Raw genomic sequence first — 16192 nt, 5'->3', positions numbered from 1 at the left:
AATAATCGCTAATTGCAATTTTTTTTAACCAAAAATATGTAGAAGAATAAGTTTCCCGCTAAACTGAGAAATTTTTTTTAAATATATTTTTGGGGGAAATTTATTATAGCAAAAAGTAAAAAATATTTAATTTTTTTCAAAATTGTCGCTCTATTTTTGTTTATAGCGCAAAAAATAAAAACCGCAGAGGTGATCAAATACCACCAAAAGAAATCTCTATTTGTGGGGAAAAAAGGACGCCAATTTTGTTTGGGTCGTACGACTGCGCAATTGTCAGTTAAAGCGACGCAATGCCGTATCGCAAAAAGGGGCTTGGTCCTTTGGCTGCAAATTGGTCCGGGGCTTAAGTGGTTAAACATACATGGTTTTTGTTGTGAACAAGCAAGCTACCGCTTGTGAAACATGTCAACTGATTGTCCTGTGTTTGTCTGATACACGTGTGACAATAAAGGTACATCAAGCAAGTTTTTTGGAAATTCAGAGTGTGACCATTTCTTTATTTTATTCTCATTGCACATACAGTATAGACAAGGACCATGGGGACAATGTCATGAGAACATATCTAATAAAAAGAGAGTTGTTTGATCGCAGTAAACATAGACATGTTGGCCACAAATCGAGGATGGCATTTCAAGAGAAGAACCTCGTAACAACTGTGAAGCATGGTGGTGAAAATGTTTGGGTATGCTTTTTTGTTTCACAGCCTGGGCAGCTTATGGTCAGCTATACATCATATTAAATGTGCTTGATGGGACTGTGGGACCATCAGTCCACAAGTTGAAGTTAAACCTGAAACGGCTCTTTCAGCATAATAATGGAATAATAAATAAAATAAAAAACAATAATAATAATTAAAAAAATAATAATAATAATATATAATAATAGTAATACATAGAAATAAAATAATATATAATAATAGTAATAAATATAAATGTAATGGTGATAATAGTAATAATAAAAAGCACACTAGCAACACCACCAAGGAACTGTCATAGTCAAAGCCCAGATTTTATTTAAAATGCATACAGTGAGGGAAAAAAGTATTTGATCCCCTGCTGATTTTGTACGTTTTTCCCACTGACAAATAAATGATCAGCCTATCATTTTAATGGTAGGTTTATTTTAACAGTAAGAGACAGAATAACAACAAAATCCAGGAAAATACATTTCAAAAAAGTTATAAATTGATTTGCATTTTAATGAAATAAGTATTCGACCCCTTCGCAAAACATGACTTAGTACTTGGTGGCAAAACCCTTGTTGGCAATCACAGAGGGCAGATGTTTCTTGTAGTTGGCCACCAGGTTTGCACACAACTCCGGAGGGATTTTGCAGATCCTTTCCAAGTCATTAACCGCTTCCTGACGGCCTCACGCAGATATACTGCGGCAGAAGGGCACGTACAGGCAGATTAACGTACCTGCACATTGCCCTGCAAGGGCAGCGCATGCATGTGCGTGCCAGTAGCTCCGTGATCACAGGTCCCACGGACTCGATATTCACGGGCATACCCGCGATCGTTTCACGGTGAGGAAGAACGTGTAGATGCTAATGTAAACAAGCATCTCCCCGTTCTGCCTATTGACACTGTCACTGATCAGAGCTCCCTGTGATCAGTAGCGCTGATCAGTGATGTGGCACACACAGCTCCTCCCCCCAACAGTTAGAATCACTCCCTAGGACACGCTTAACCCCTACAGCGCCACCTAATGGTTAACCCCTTTACGGCCAGTGACATTTTTACAGTAATCAATGCAATTTTTTAGCAATGATTGCTGTATAAATGCCAATGGTCCCAAAAATGTGAAATTGCACGATCTATCTGCCATAATGTCACAGTCATGATATAAATCGCTGATCGCCGCCATTACTAGTAAAAAAAAAAAAATTATCAATAAAAATGCCAAAAATTATACCCTATTTTGTAGACGCTATAACTTTTGCACAAACCAATCAATAAAGGTTTATTGCATTTTTTTAAACCAAAAATATGTAGAAGAATACGTATCGGCCTAAAATGAGGAAAAACATTTTTATATAAATTTTTGGGGGATATTTATTATAGCAAAAAGTAAAAAATAATGTTTTTTTTCAAAATTGTCGCAATTTTTTTGTTTATAGCGCACAAAATAAAAACCACAGAGGTGATCAAATACCACTAAAAGAAATCTCTATTTGTGGGGAAAAAAAAGGATGTCAATTTTGTTTGGGAGCCACGTCGCACGACCACGCAATTGTCAGTTAAATTGACTCAGTGCCGAATCGTAAAAAGTGCTCTGGTCAGGAAGGGGGTAAATTCTTCCAGGGCTGAAGTGGTTAAGGTTTCGAGGCTAACGTTTGGTAACCTGAACCTTCAGCTCCTTTCACATATTTTCTATGGGATTAAGGTCTGGAGACTGGCTAGGCCACACTGGGACCTTAATGTGCTTCTACTTGAGCCACTCCTTTGTTGCCTTGGCCGTGTGTTTTAGGTCATTGTCATGCTGGAATACCCATCCTCGACCCATTTTTATTGCCCTGGCTGAGGAAAGGAGGTTCTCACCCAAGATTTGATGGTACATGGTCCCGTTCATCATCCCTTTGATCAGCAGGGGATCAAATACTTTTTTTTCCCTCATTGTACAAGAAGGCATTTCTGCTAAAGGAGGCAATGCCAGCCTCTGAGGCCAAGATTGTTCTTGACCATCACATCTATTGATATATATATATATATTTTTTTTTTTATTTTTTTGAATAAATGAGCGAAAATGCATTTTTTTCTTGTGTTTTCTCATCTTCATCTCTAGGCAACTATTCAATAGAGATCTAATGTTTTCCTACTCAAACGTAATGGAAAAGTCAACAATTTCCATGGGGTTTATTTCTGTTTTAATGACTGTAGGTCTTCACACAACAGCCACAAGAAATAACCTTAGCACAGGGCCAAATATCACCTCCGCACAGTATTATCTGATATCTGATATTATTTATTGAGGTCCTGGTGACTTTAGGATAGCTAGAGCTGTCTAGGTGATTTTTTGCAGCTCCCTTTTCATTGCTGTAATTGGCAGATAAACAGATGGAACAAATGGTTCCATATTTGTAAGCTACACAAGTAGCCTGCAGTAGTGATTAACACACAACTGGAAAATAATGAAGTAATGTCTAACTACATTATATTTTATATCATAAACAATTGACATTCTTTTTTCCCATAAAATGTTGTTTTCACCTTCTTCTTTCCTTTGTTGCATATCCCTATGCTGGTCCCTTGCTGCCTCTTTGCAGGAACTTCCTATCTATTTGCATTAGTGCCAGTTCACACAGGGACAACCTGACATATGCCCTGTACACACGCTTGGACTTTCTGACGACAAAATCCGTCGGATTTTTCAGACGGATTTTGGCCCAAACTTGTCTAGCATACACACAATCGCACAAAGTTTCGGAAAATCTGATCGTTCTGAACGCGGTGACGTAGAACACGTACGACGGGACTATAAACGGCCCAGTAGCCAGTAGCTTTCGTGTCGTAATTTATTCTGAGCACGCGTGGCACTTTGTCTGTCGGAATTGTCTACACACGATCAGAATTTAAACAATCGGATTTTGTTGTTGGAAAATTTTAGATCCTGCTCTCAAACTTTGGAAAAAGGAAAAAGTCAGATGGAGCCCACACACGATTGGAATTTCCGACAACACAATCCGATCGCACATTTTCTGGCAGAAGATCCGAATGTGTGTACAGGGCATATTTCTCCAAAACAGTCCTCTCCAAACTGTGGCCTGTGGGCCAGATGTGCTCCTTTGCCTGTACCTGGCGGTTAGGGCAATGTTCCTTCCAGTGATATGAGGCAGTATTCAGGGCCGCCTTAATAAGATCATGGGCCCCTGGGTGAAGTAATATTCTGGGGCCCCTACAATGGAGACAGCACAGGTAAACAGATATCAAGTAGGTAGGAGGCAGACAAGGGGAGCTTTCCCTTTTGGGTGGAGCTCCGCATTAACTACATGAACAATCATTGTGCACAGCAAAGAGACAGTGGGAAAATACTGTATACATAAAGTAACAAAGCTGTCCGGTGCATATAATATATCTGCTAGAATGATGCCCTCTGACCCCTCTACACCCCAGATATCCCCCCAGCACTCTGACCCCTCTACATCCCAGATATCCCCCCAGCACTCTTACCCCTCTACGCCCCAGATATCTCCCCAGCACTTTGACCCCACTACACCCCAGATATCCCCCCAGCACTCTGACCCCTCTACATCCCAGATATCACCCCAGAACTCTGACCCCTCTACACCCCAGATATCCCCCCAGCATTCTGACCCCTCTACACCCTAGATATCCCCCCAGGACTCTGACCCTTCCCCACCCTAGATATTCCCCCCAGCACTGTAACCATATGCCATACAATATTCCTTGTATTGTGACCTCACTACATCCCTGATACCCCCTACACTGTGGCCTCTCTACATCCCTGGTACCTCTAGCACTATAGTCACCCAAGCTACCCCAAGCATTGCTACCCCCTGTACACCCCAGACCCCCCTCAGCATTGTTTTCCCCCATACACCCTTGATTCCACCAGCACCATTATTCCATCCATGTAGTACCCCCTTTCCCATTGGAGATACAGTGCATGTAAACTACTTTTGGCTATGTGCCCACCTCCAGCACTGCACTCGCCTATACCAATCACCCAGGCAGAAGGAGGGGTGGAGGAGGGAGCATCCCTCCAGGCATTCCAAGCCTTTCGGAGCAAACAGTGCTGGACAGCTGGGCTCACCATGACACCATCCACAATGCTAATTCTGCAGGTGGGGTCTCAGTGCTGCCGACTCAGCAGCTCCCACTCCAGCTCCCACTCCGCAGCCTTCGAGTCCCGAGCATTCAAGCTGCATGGGGCGGGGGCAGAGCATCACTGGTGCTTCCAGCCCTGCCCTTTCCTGCTGACTGTGAAATAATAGGTATCATTTGGCACAGCATGGTGCACCGCTGCCAGCCTACCTCCCCTGTGTATCCATCACTCTCAGTGCCATCATGGGGCCCCCAATTCCGGGGCAGCGTGGGCTCAAAGACCAGCTGCTTTTGGGAAAGTGCAGGGGCCCCCCATGCAGATGGGGCCCCTAGGCAGTGCCCAGGTGTGCCCTCTCATTATGACAGCCCTGGCAATATTCTTCCCACTGACACCAACCGTGAGGCACAATTCCTTCCACTGAAATCCACAATAAGGAACTATTCCTCCCACTGACACCAGTGATGGGGCATTTTTCCTTCCTGTGACACCAACAATGTTGCAGTATTCCTTACACTGATATAAATGATTGGGCACTATTCCTCCCACTGACATCTAACTAATGATGGGGCACTATTTATCCAACTAATACCAATGGTGTGACACTATTCCTCCAACTAATACCAATGATGGGGCATTATTTCTCCAACAGATACCAATGATGGTTCACTATTCCTCCAACTAATACCAATGATGGGGCTCTATTAATCTAAATAATACCAATGATGGGTCACTATTCCTCCAACTCATACCAATAATAGGGGCACTATTCCTCCAACAAATACCAGTGATGGGGCACTATTCCTCCAACTAATACCAATGAGCATGCGCTATTCCTCCAACAAATACCAGTGATGTGACACTATTCCTCCAACTCATATTAATAATAGGGGCACTATTCCTCCAACTAATACCAATGATGGGGCACTATTTCTCCTACAGATACCAATAATGGGCACTATTCCTCCAACAAATACTAATGATGAAGCACTAGTCCTCCAACTAATACCAATGATGGGGCACTATTCCTCCAACTAATACCAATGATGGGACACTATTCCTCTAACTAATACCAATGATGGGCCACTATTCATCCAACTAATACCAATGATGGGACACTATTCCTCTAACTAATACCGATGATGGCCCACTATTCCTCCAACTCATACCAATGATGGGGGACTTTTCCTCCAACTAATACCTATGATGGGGCACTATTGCTGCAACTAATACAAATTATGGGCCATTATTCCTCCAACCAATACCAATGATGGAGCATTATTGCTCTAACTAATACCAATGATGTGACACTGTTCCTCCAACTAATACCAATGATAGGGCACCATTCCTCCAACTAATACCAATGATGGGGCACTATTCCTCAACTAAAACCAATGATGGGGAACTATTCCTGCAACTAATACCAATTATGGGGCACTTTTCCTCCAACTAATACCACTGATGGGGAACTTTTCCTCCAACGAATACCAATGACGGGGCACTATTCCTGCAACTAATACCAATTATGGGGCACAATTCCTCCAACTAATACCAGTGATGGGGCATTATTCCTCAGCCTGTTTATAACAGGTGCTATGTAATTTTTTTCTCTCCCCCATTAACCAACAAAGCTGAGATGTTGTCTACTCTCACTGATGCTGGGGTATTTTCTATTCTCATTGGCCACATTCCAGCCCTCCTAAAGCCCCCCCCCCCCCAGAATATACTGATCAGCGCTTGCAGCCATTGGCTGATCAGATGCTAGTTCTCCAGCATGTCCCTTTGAAAAAAGCCGGTTGTTAAACCGGCTTCTATTCGTGAGACAGCTGTACACACTGACCAAAAGTCAATTTTCGGTCAGTGTGTACCCAGCTTTATGGCCCGTACACAAGGAAGGAACGTACGATTTTCGGATTGTGTGTACACTACTTTCGACAGCCGATCATGGCCGCTCATCCGATATTATTCGATCGGACATGCACGGAAATTTTCCTCGTACGTTTCCAGATTGTACAATTTTTGTTAAGTCAGTATAGTTGTCGTCCGAAAATACAATACAAATACATTACAACACATGACATCACTTCCGATTTTTTTTTTGTTCTGTCGTACGAGAATTTTTGTGACTTTATTTAGCTATTCAATTTCTACTTGTGATTATTAACCGAAAACGGTCGTACGATATTCGGATCGTGTGTATGGGGCATTAGGCTGGTCATACTTTTTTATTCATCCGGCGGTTTGAATGAAAGAAAATGACTAGATTCCCCCATCTACACACCTGATGCAGATGGGGGAATCCCCCCCACTGTGTCCTTGTATCCTGACAGTGGGTAGATGTCCCCGGCATCAATAAGAAGAGAGAACATTTTCCAACAGGTTTGTTGTTTGGATCGAAATTTGGCCAGTCCCTGCTGAACCGGCCGAATTAAGGTCTATGTATGACCTGCTTAAGGGACTGTAAATTGATCCTTTGTTTAAAACATTTGGAAACCCCTGCTCCATAGCATAGAGGGATGTGGCTTTGTAGCCCTCAGAAATAGTTGAGAACAATGTAATTGATAACAGTCAGCTTAGAGCACACACGATTAACGGGTATTTATTTTTATTTTTTTGCACTTATCAAGGAGATATAGAAAAACACTTTTAATTCTGAATATTACAGACCAAAATGGAGCAGGTAAGAGTTTGGCACATTTATTATTGTTCTGGCAAATACACTTTAGGCCTGAGTTTGCAGGGTGATTGGTCATTATGGCTGAAGTAAATGGAATTTCAAGAAATGTTTTCCTCTAGCTCTCTGCTGGCCAATTATCCAGAAGGCGTCTAAGTATTAATCATACACCATGTGTTTTATATCAAACAATCATCACGTTGCTGTTTGTGTTGAGGCAGTGTATTGCTTACAGCGCTGTGGAAGTTCATCACCCAATACATATAATAAAAACCCGCAGGACCAGGTCTGTTAGTGTATGTACAAAACGAGTTCATGCTCAATCAGTAGCTTGCCCTTTCTACCACTATTTCTTATTGGTTATACCCTATCTACAAGACAGTGTAGAAGAACGACACAGACATACAGCCTTTGGAGACAGCCCCACTTGAAGATTCTGCTAATAAACTAGGCTGAGGGCTCTAGTAAGAGGTTAAACAAACTCCCTCATAATCTTTCCTGCTGGGAAATAGCGGGGGATAATAGCATTTGTTTTATTTGATGGATTTTGGTGCATTTATGCCATCTCCGAAAGGCTAGAATTTCTGTATGTTATAACCTGCTGCCATCTAGTGGTATTTTGTTTTGTTGCTGAAGGCGTATTAAGTTATATACGTAAAGTTGACCATCGCCCTAAACTAACTTTAATTTTGCCCCCTTCACAAATGTATATTGATTCTATTTTAATATATTTTTTTTATTTAAAAGAATTTCTGTGCTGCAAAGTAGCACACCCACATTTTTGGCCCCCCTCCCAGATTCTGTGCGTGGTCCTGACTGAGCCCTGGGGTCTATTTGCGCACATGGGGGTTTCCAGCACGCCTACACGCAAGCGGCTTCCCTGCATATTCGCAAAGATGGCAGTTATGGAAGTTCAAAAACCTTGCCATGCGAGAACTCTCCTGCGCTTGTTCATTTGTGCCAAGGGCTCTGCCAGAACCCGTAGGCCAATCAGAATCCATAACAAGCAGGGCCCTCTGATTCCTCCTGTATTGAATTGTATTGTAACTGTACTGTCTGCCGCCTTATGTTCTAAAGCGCTGCGCAAACTGTTGGCTCTATATAAATCCTGTGTAATAATAATATATATGTGCCATATTAGGGAATAACATGGAGACAAACTGATTTCCCAGGACAGTCACGGGAAACTGACTAACGTCCCGGGGAGTTTTTGTCCCGGGGAGAATCCTGAAAAATATCCCGGGCAGCAGCAATCCTAGACTCTGCGCTGAAAAAACCTGGCCGCAGCACCGGGGTAACACACAAGTTTAACAAAGAGATTTCTCAGGTTCTCCCCCTGCTTCCTCCTCTCCAATGAATTAGCATGAAGGGAGGTCAGGTGGCTCTCTTGCCTCTCTAGACCACGCCTACAAATGAATGCCCCCACCCCCTAATTAAAATAATACTCCACCTACAGACAAAAATGTGTCCCTATACATTTTTGGAGAATGTTGGCAACTATGATAATGGGACTGAAGCATTTCTTTATTATCCCATCAGACCAAAGCACACATTTTCAATGCATCCATGCACATTTCAGTGCATTGCCCATTCATTTCAATGGGGCTTCAATGTGTTTCAACTGGCCAAAAAAAAAACCACATGCCTCATTTACACTGCGTTGATGGGCACGTGAATTTTTTTACAGTGCACTGCCTTTATTTACTCTGTGTATGTGCATTAGGGTGCCATAAAAAATAACAATAAGCCACAACACGCTTGGGGCTCATTTACATGGACAACCAGGGGGCAGTAAAAACAGCGAGTTGATGTGCATTTTTACTAGCAGTCTGATGACCTACCTACAAGCGGACATTGGAGGGGATTATACATATTCCACTGCTGCGAATCTTTGACGAGTTTGCTTATGCCAAGTTTGACAGGCACCACCCATTTTTATAAATCAGTAAATGATGCCTCCCATGCGAAAGAAGCCTTACACAGTACATTGTGGTGCACATACACAGTGCGGTGTGGTGCATGCATGTTTACACACTTAACAACATGCATTTATATATACTCGAGTGCTTGCATTGATGTGTACTTATCCCCTTTCCTTGTAGGCCTTGTTCATAAAGGCACTGATGACCGTACACGGTGAATGGGCCATTTGATTATTGATCCCTAGCCGGTAGGTGCTGTGTCAAGGCACCCCATTCATGTCAATGAGGATGCAGTGGCTGCGCGGACACAGCTGCTTGTCCAAATGTAACAGGTGGTGCAGGCTGGGGTGAGTTCTCCTGGCTGGGGATGGATAATCAAACATGGATAAAAATGAAAATGGATAATCAAAACATGGAAACATGAATAATCCAACAGCCCGTTCACTGTGTATGGCTATCAGCACTGGGTGTAAGGGGCCTTAGACTGTAAGAAACTTTCTAGTGAATCGGATTGTATTCGTGTTTATTGTCTATGGTAGCTGTATAGTCCTTGTATGCTCTTACTTTTGAACAGCTGAGCTTATTAGAAGATGTTGGCGATACATAGAATTCATTACTATGATTGTCATAAATAAAAATAAACTGTAATAAAATTTTTGCCAAGATTTGAAGAGGCACAGCTTTGTGTCATTTAGTGCAGGAGTAGGCAACCTGGGGATCTCCAGCTGTTGCAGAACTACAAATCCCATCATGCCTCTGGGAGTAATTGAACTGCCAGCCTTGCTATGCCTCATGGGAAATTTAGTTCCACAACAGCTGGAGGGCCCCAGGTTGCCTACCCCTAAATTAGTGCAGTCACATAAGAAGCAGATGTGGAAATTTTGACTTTTCAACTTAAAGTGGATGGGCCAATTTCTACCCCACATGTTTATTACATCCAGGCACTGCTCAGCATTGTAGTGAAAGATAGCAAGACAAGGAATGTGCCATTGCCACATTTATGAAATCCCAACTTTTCAAGAGCACCACCAGAGGGTGGCACTTGAAGTGCATGAATCGAGATATGCCCAGTGTGCTAGACACATCGTCATAGCTGGGAGCACTGAGGTTCCTTATATTTTTCAGACATCTTTGAAATGTAACACTAAATCCTGAGGATGCATCCCCTTGCAACCAGTCCCATTCCTGTCAATTGGGATGCAGCCACTGTGTGGACACAGCCGCTGCTCCCAATGTGGCATCTATGTGGGTGCAAGGCCCCAAATGCACCCTGTCTGCCATTGTGCTCATATGTGTTACTTATACATTTAGATCAGCCTTTCTCAACCTTTTCAACACAGAGAAACCCTTGAAATAGTTCTCCAGTTTTGGGGAACCCTTGCTAAAAGTTAGAAATCTACAACTCATGGTACATTAGTGTGATGGTCAGTGAGAGGAATTGTCCCTACACTTGTGGTCATTGGGAAGAATTACCTCCTTACAGCACTCATGTAGCCTCAGCCCATGACACTCCCACCACCATGCTTGACTGTAGGCAAGACACACTTGTCTTTGTACTTCTCACCTGGTTGCTGCCACACATGCTTGACATCATCTGAACCAAATAAGTGTATCTTGGTCTCATCAGACCACAGGACATGGTTCTAGTAATCCATATCCTTAGTCTGCTTGTCTTCAGCAAACTGTTTGTGGGATTTGTTGTGCATCATCTTTAGAAGAGGCTTCCTTCTGGGATGACAGCCATGCAGACCAATTTTAATCAGTATGCCGTGTATGGTCTGAGCACTGACAGGCTTACCGCACCACCCCTTCAACCTTTGCAGCAATGCTGGCAGCACTCATACGTCTATTTCCCAAAGACAACCTCTGGATATGACGCTGAACACGTGCACTCAACTTCTTTGGTCGACCATGGTGAGGCCTGTTCTGAATGCAACCTGTCCTGTTAAATCACTGTACGGTCTTGGCCACCGTGCTGCAGCTCAGTTTTGGAGTCTTGGCAATTTTCTTATAGCCTAGGCCATCTTTTTGTAGAGCAACATTTTTTTTTTTCAGTTTCTCAGAGAGTTCTTTGCCATGAAGTGCCATGTTGAACTTCCAGTGACCAGTATGAGAGAATGAGAGCAATAACACCAAATTTAGCACACCTGCGCCTCATTCACACCTAGATCTTGTAACACTAACAAGTCACATGACACTGGGAGGGAAAATGGCTAATTGGGCCCAATTTGGATATTTTCACTTAGGGGTGTACTCACTTTTGTTGCCAGCGGTTTAGACATTAATGGCTGTGTGTTGAGTTATTTTGCGGAGACAGAAAATATACACTGTTATACAAGCTGTACACTCACTACTTTACATTGTAGCAAAGTGTGGTTTCTTCAGTATTGTCACATTTAAAGATAGAATCAAATATTTACAAAAATGTGAGGGGTGTACTCACTTTTGTGAGATACTATGTATATAAATACACACACTTACACAATATACAGTATATGACATTTAACCTAAATATATGTATTTATATTTATATATGTACATATATTGTATTTGTATGCTTTAACATTTAAAATAATATACAATACTAATAATACAATAAAATAATACAATATAATAGTGCTCTTGTTAACTTGTACAATTCTAGATATGCAAATTTCTGAATAAAATCCACCCTGGGTATTCTGTTTTCCGTCTTCCTCTTGACAAATGCGTGTTGTTTTCCAGCGTGCCAGCTTTTACAACTCGCAGATAACCAATATGTCCTCCACCGCTGAGGACGAGCAATATTTATGGTTCACAATTACAGGCTTAACAAAATCTTGTAATCTAACCAGTGAGCACTTGAAATAATTTATTTGCGGATGGCTGCTGAGGTGAAATGTTGAATTATAACATTCGTTTTTCTTTGCAGTCGAAATCATGGATTTAAGGACACTTTCCCTATGGAACGAATTGCCGGCTACTCATCTTCATGCCAAAGTCATATTTAACTTTTTTTTTCCCCTTCTTAATTGAACCTTGAAGCCGACTTCTTTTAAAACGAATGATATACCATTAATTGCAAGTGACTGTTTATCTGTAGTAAATCTGAGGCTCTGCTGTTTACCTTATCCAGTCTGGAGTATTCATTGCCTGTTCTTTTTATTTGTATTTTTTACCTTTGCAGCTTCTGGCGTTCCTCCAGGGTCTCTTTACCTTCTATCATGAGGGATACGAGCTGGCCAGAGAATTTACACCGTACAAAGAGCAGCTGCAATTCAATTTGCAAAACGTAAGTTCCTGAATAATTGAACCTTTGAATTTTATATTGACGTTAGCCATTTGTTCTTTAAAGGAGGGCTCCAATTAAAAACATAAGTTTGGAAATGATAATTAAAATAGGTAAGTAGAAAGCACCCAATAAACATTATGACAAAAAGGAGGAGTTGGGCTGAAGGTGAAGGAGGGAGGAAGCATTGTTTCCATCCAATTGTTCCTTTTTCTGGACAGCTATCTAATTTTTAGGGCAAAGTGACAGGTCCTCCTCTAAGAAAAGATTTGTTTGATTGCCAAGCCCTCGGGTGGCAATCAAAAAGGTCCTCCTCTAAGAAGATACACTTATCTTCCCATTGCTTCTATCCTCCGTAGTCAGGAGTCTTAACCCAGGAGCCCTGGGTACATACCTGACCCTTGCTGGTATGGAGGAACATATGACCTCCTCTCATGATTTCGTGTTTTGGACCTGATAGGCCAATCACTAGCCCTAAAACATTATCACACACGAGGAGAAGGAGAAGGAAAAAGCTAACACCAGCTAACACAAAGCTTTCAGTGGGTTCAGACTCCTGCATAAGATGGAGTAATAAAGTGGGGGGAAACACAGGGAAGGTTAGTATCATTAAGTTAAGGGTTCTTCTTACTAGTTGATCATCCAGGGCAAAGTGGGTCTCTTTATGCAGCACAAGTGACCCATCACTCATACAGTGTCCACCCCTTCCTTTTCCAGCCATGTCAATGATTTATTATTTTGAGTATTAAACATCAATATCCTATTAAAACAGTCATGTTTTACCTTTGTATGATTATAGACCCCCAAACAGAAAAAAAAAAAAAAATGGTCCTGCGCAAATCAACTATAATAATGAATAAAGTGCTACATGCTTAAACAAAAATCATGCATAATAGTGAATATACAGAAAGCAGGAACAGAATATAGTCCATATAATAAATCTCAGAATCTTGTTCAATGGCGCCAGAAGTATTCAAAAAAATTTCAGAGAAACAGCAGGTAAAAGGTACTTCTATAACACGAGAGACTATGGGCTCCCAGAACTCTCTCCTCCAATCGTTGAAAATAGGCACATCAAGCAAGATTTTCTGATTTTCAAAAATTCAGATTTTTCTGATTTTCAAAAATTCAGATTTTCTGATTTTCAAAAATTCTTTGGAAATTTGACCATGTATGGCCAGTCTAATCCCCATACACACTATTATATTTTCTGCAAATTTTTGACTTCAGATTTACCTTTACCTTCTTTTGAATTGCCTAGAGGCGATTCAGTTCGCATTGTGCGCTATACAAGTATTTCATTCATTCATTCATTCATTACCAAAACCATATAATATGAGGTCAAACCTTAAGAGTTTCAATTTGTAAGCAATCAGGCAGGCCCTTGCACTACATGGTTTTGGTAAATCCGAAGACAAAAATCTGCAGAGAATCTAATGCCGCGTATACACGGACGGATTTTCCGACGGGAAATGTTGGATGTGAGTTTGTTGGGGGAAAGTCCAACCATGTGTACGCTCCATCAAACATTTGTTTTCCACCAACAAATGTTGGCTAGCAGGTTCTCAATTTTTCCGCCAACAAAACCATGCAGCAACAGCCGATTTTCGTGCGGCAATCAAATTTGAGTAACCGGACATATTGGAAATTTTTTGAAAAACAAATGATTTTCTGATCAATGATGGGAGAATCATGCGAGAAATGTAATTGAAAAAGAAATGCGCATGTGCGAGAAAAGAAAATTCCCACAAAGAAAAGAAGATCTCCAGCCAAAAAAAAATATTTTCTGTAGCAACATGAGGTGAAATTGAAGGCTTGGTTGGCCGAATTTCGAAATGAATGGTGGCACCATCGTATCACAAAATGCCCAAATTTTCTGATTTTCAAAAATTCTGATTTTCTGATTTTCAAAAATTCTGATTTTCTGATTTTCAAAAATTCTGATTTTCTGATTTTCAAAAATTCTGATTTTCTGATTTTCAAAAATTCTGATTTTCTGATTTTCAAAAATTCTGATTTTCTGATTTTCAAAAATTCTGATTTTCTGATTTTCAAAAATTCTTTCGAAATTTGACCATGTATGGCCAACCTAAGCCCCATACACACTATTAGATTTTCTGCAAATTTTTGTCTTCAGATTTACCAAAACCATATAATATGAGGTCAAACCTTAAGAGTTTAAATTTGTAAGCAATCAGGCAGGCCCTTGCACTGCATGGTTTTGGTAAATCCGAAGACAAAAATCTGCAGAATCGAATGCCACGTATACACGGACGGATTTTCCGACGGAAAATGTTGGATGTGAGTTTGTTGGGGGAAAGTCCAACCGTGTGTATGCTCCATCAAACATTTGTTTTCGGACTTTCCACCAACAAATGTTGGCTAGCAGGTTCTCAATTTTTCCGCCAACAAAACGTTGTTGTCGGACTTTCCGATCGTGTGTACACAAGTCCTTCACACAAAAGTTCACGCATGCTCGGAATCAAGCAGAAGGTGCCGCACTGGCTATTGAACTTCCTTTTTTCCTGGCTCGTCGTACGTCTTGTATGTCACCACGTTCCCACGTTTGTAATTGTTGGCCAACATTTGCGTGACCGTGTGTATGCAAGACAAGTTGGAGCCAACAATCTTCGAACAAAAATCCACGTTTTTTTTTAAATTCAGAAAGTCCGATCGTGTGTACGGGGCATAAATAGTGTATATGGGGATTTACGGTACATGAGATATTGATAGTAGAATAAATTAAAAAAGTGAAATATAATTACAAATGTGATTTGTAAGTGACAGCATCACTTCAAATAATTTATATTACTATAACTATGCATACATGTACTGTATGTAAGTACACCAGGATTCACTTTTTTTTTTAATAATGCAAAGGATACTTGCATTTAATGTGTTTTGGTCATTTAGTCCAGAAAGAATTCCAAAATTGTCTTTGCCAAAAAATAAGTTTGTCTTAATGCAAGTCTTCAACCTCTAGGTCATCTGGTGCACGGCCAACATGATTTGTCTTTGTAGTAATGGTGAGACCTAGAAATCACCAGGTAAAACTTCTCTTTTACAGACAAGGAATAACTTTGAAAGCACTCGGCAGGAAATGGATCGACTATTGCAAAGGATGAAAGCCGCAGACCAAGATTACCGAGCGCCCAGCCAGCGGACAATGGAAGGATATTTATACGTCCAGGAAAAAAGTGAGTCTCACAGGTGTAGCTCTGTGGCTTCCTTTATGAGCTTGGTTTTTCATTTCTACCAAACTATACAAAAGGGGCCTGATGTTTCTAAGCCCCTCTGTTTTCTCAACAGAAAATGGGTTAGTGACTTGCATTTTTACTTTTTATTATTTCTGATTTGGTGTATTGGACTTTTTGATTTATATACATTTATCTCTTTGTACTGTGGATTTATATACCACAATTTTTGGGTTACAATATTGTTTATTTGGTTCACAGCATTATGTTTTATATCATTTTGACACTGTGGAAGTTATTTATCTGTCTATTTATCACATGCAGCATAGATTTTATATATGTACACTTAT

General features: G+C 41.0%; 1 protein-coding gene across 1 annotated transcript in view; it reads left to right on the top strand.

Moving 5' to 3' along the window:
• Nucleotides 1–16192, top strand: part of ARHGAP42 (Rho GTPase activating protein 42) — a 531185-nt gene that overhangs the window by 410565 nt on the left and 104428 nt on the right. The window contains exons 7-8 of the mRNA XM_077484403.1: nt 12547–12651; nt 15716–15845. Coding sequence (XP_077340529.1) covers nt 12547–12651; nt 15716–15845 — 235 coding nt within the window. The remainder of the gene's footprint in view (nt 1–12546; nt 12652–15715; nt 15846–16192) is intronic.

The sequence above is a fragment of the Lithobates pipiens genome, unplaced genomic scaffold (genome assembly GCF_037356315.1).
Source record: "Lithobates pipiens isolate NorthernLeopardFrog02 unplaced genomic scaffold, aLitPip1_a1.2 Scaffold_16, whole genome shotgun sequence".
Taxonomy (NCBI): domain Eukaryota; kingdom Metazoa; phylum Chordata; class Amphibia; order Anura; family Ranidae; genus Lithobates; species Lithobates pipiens.
The sequence above is the reverse complement of the archived record's forward strand: the minus strand, read 5'-3'. Positions and strand labels throughout refer to the sequence as shown.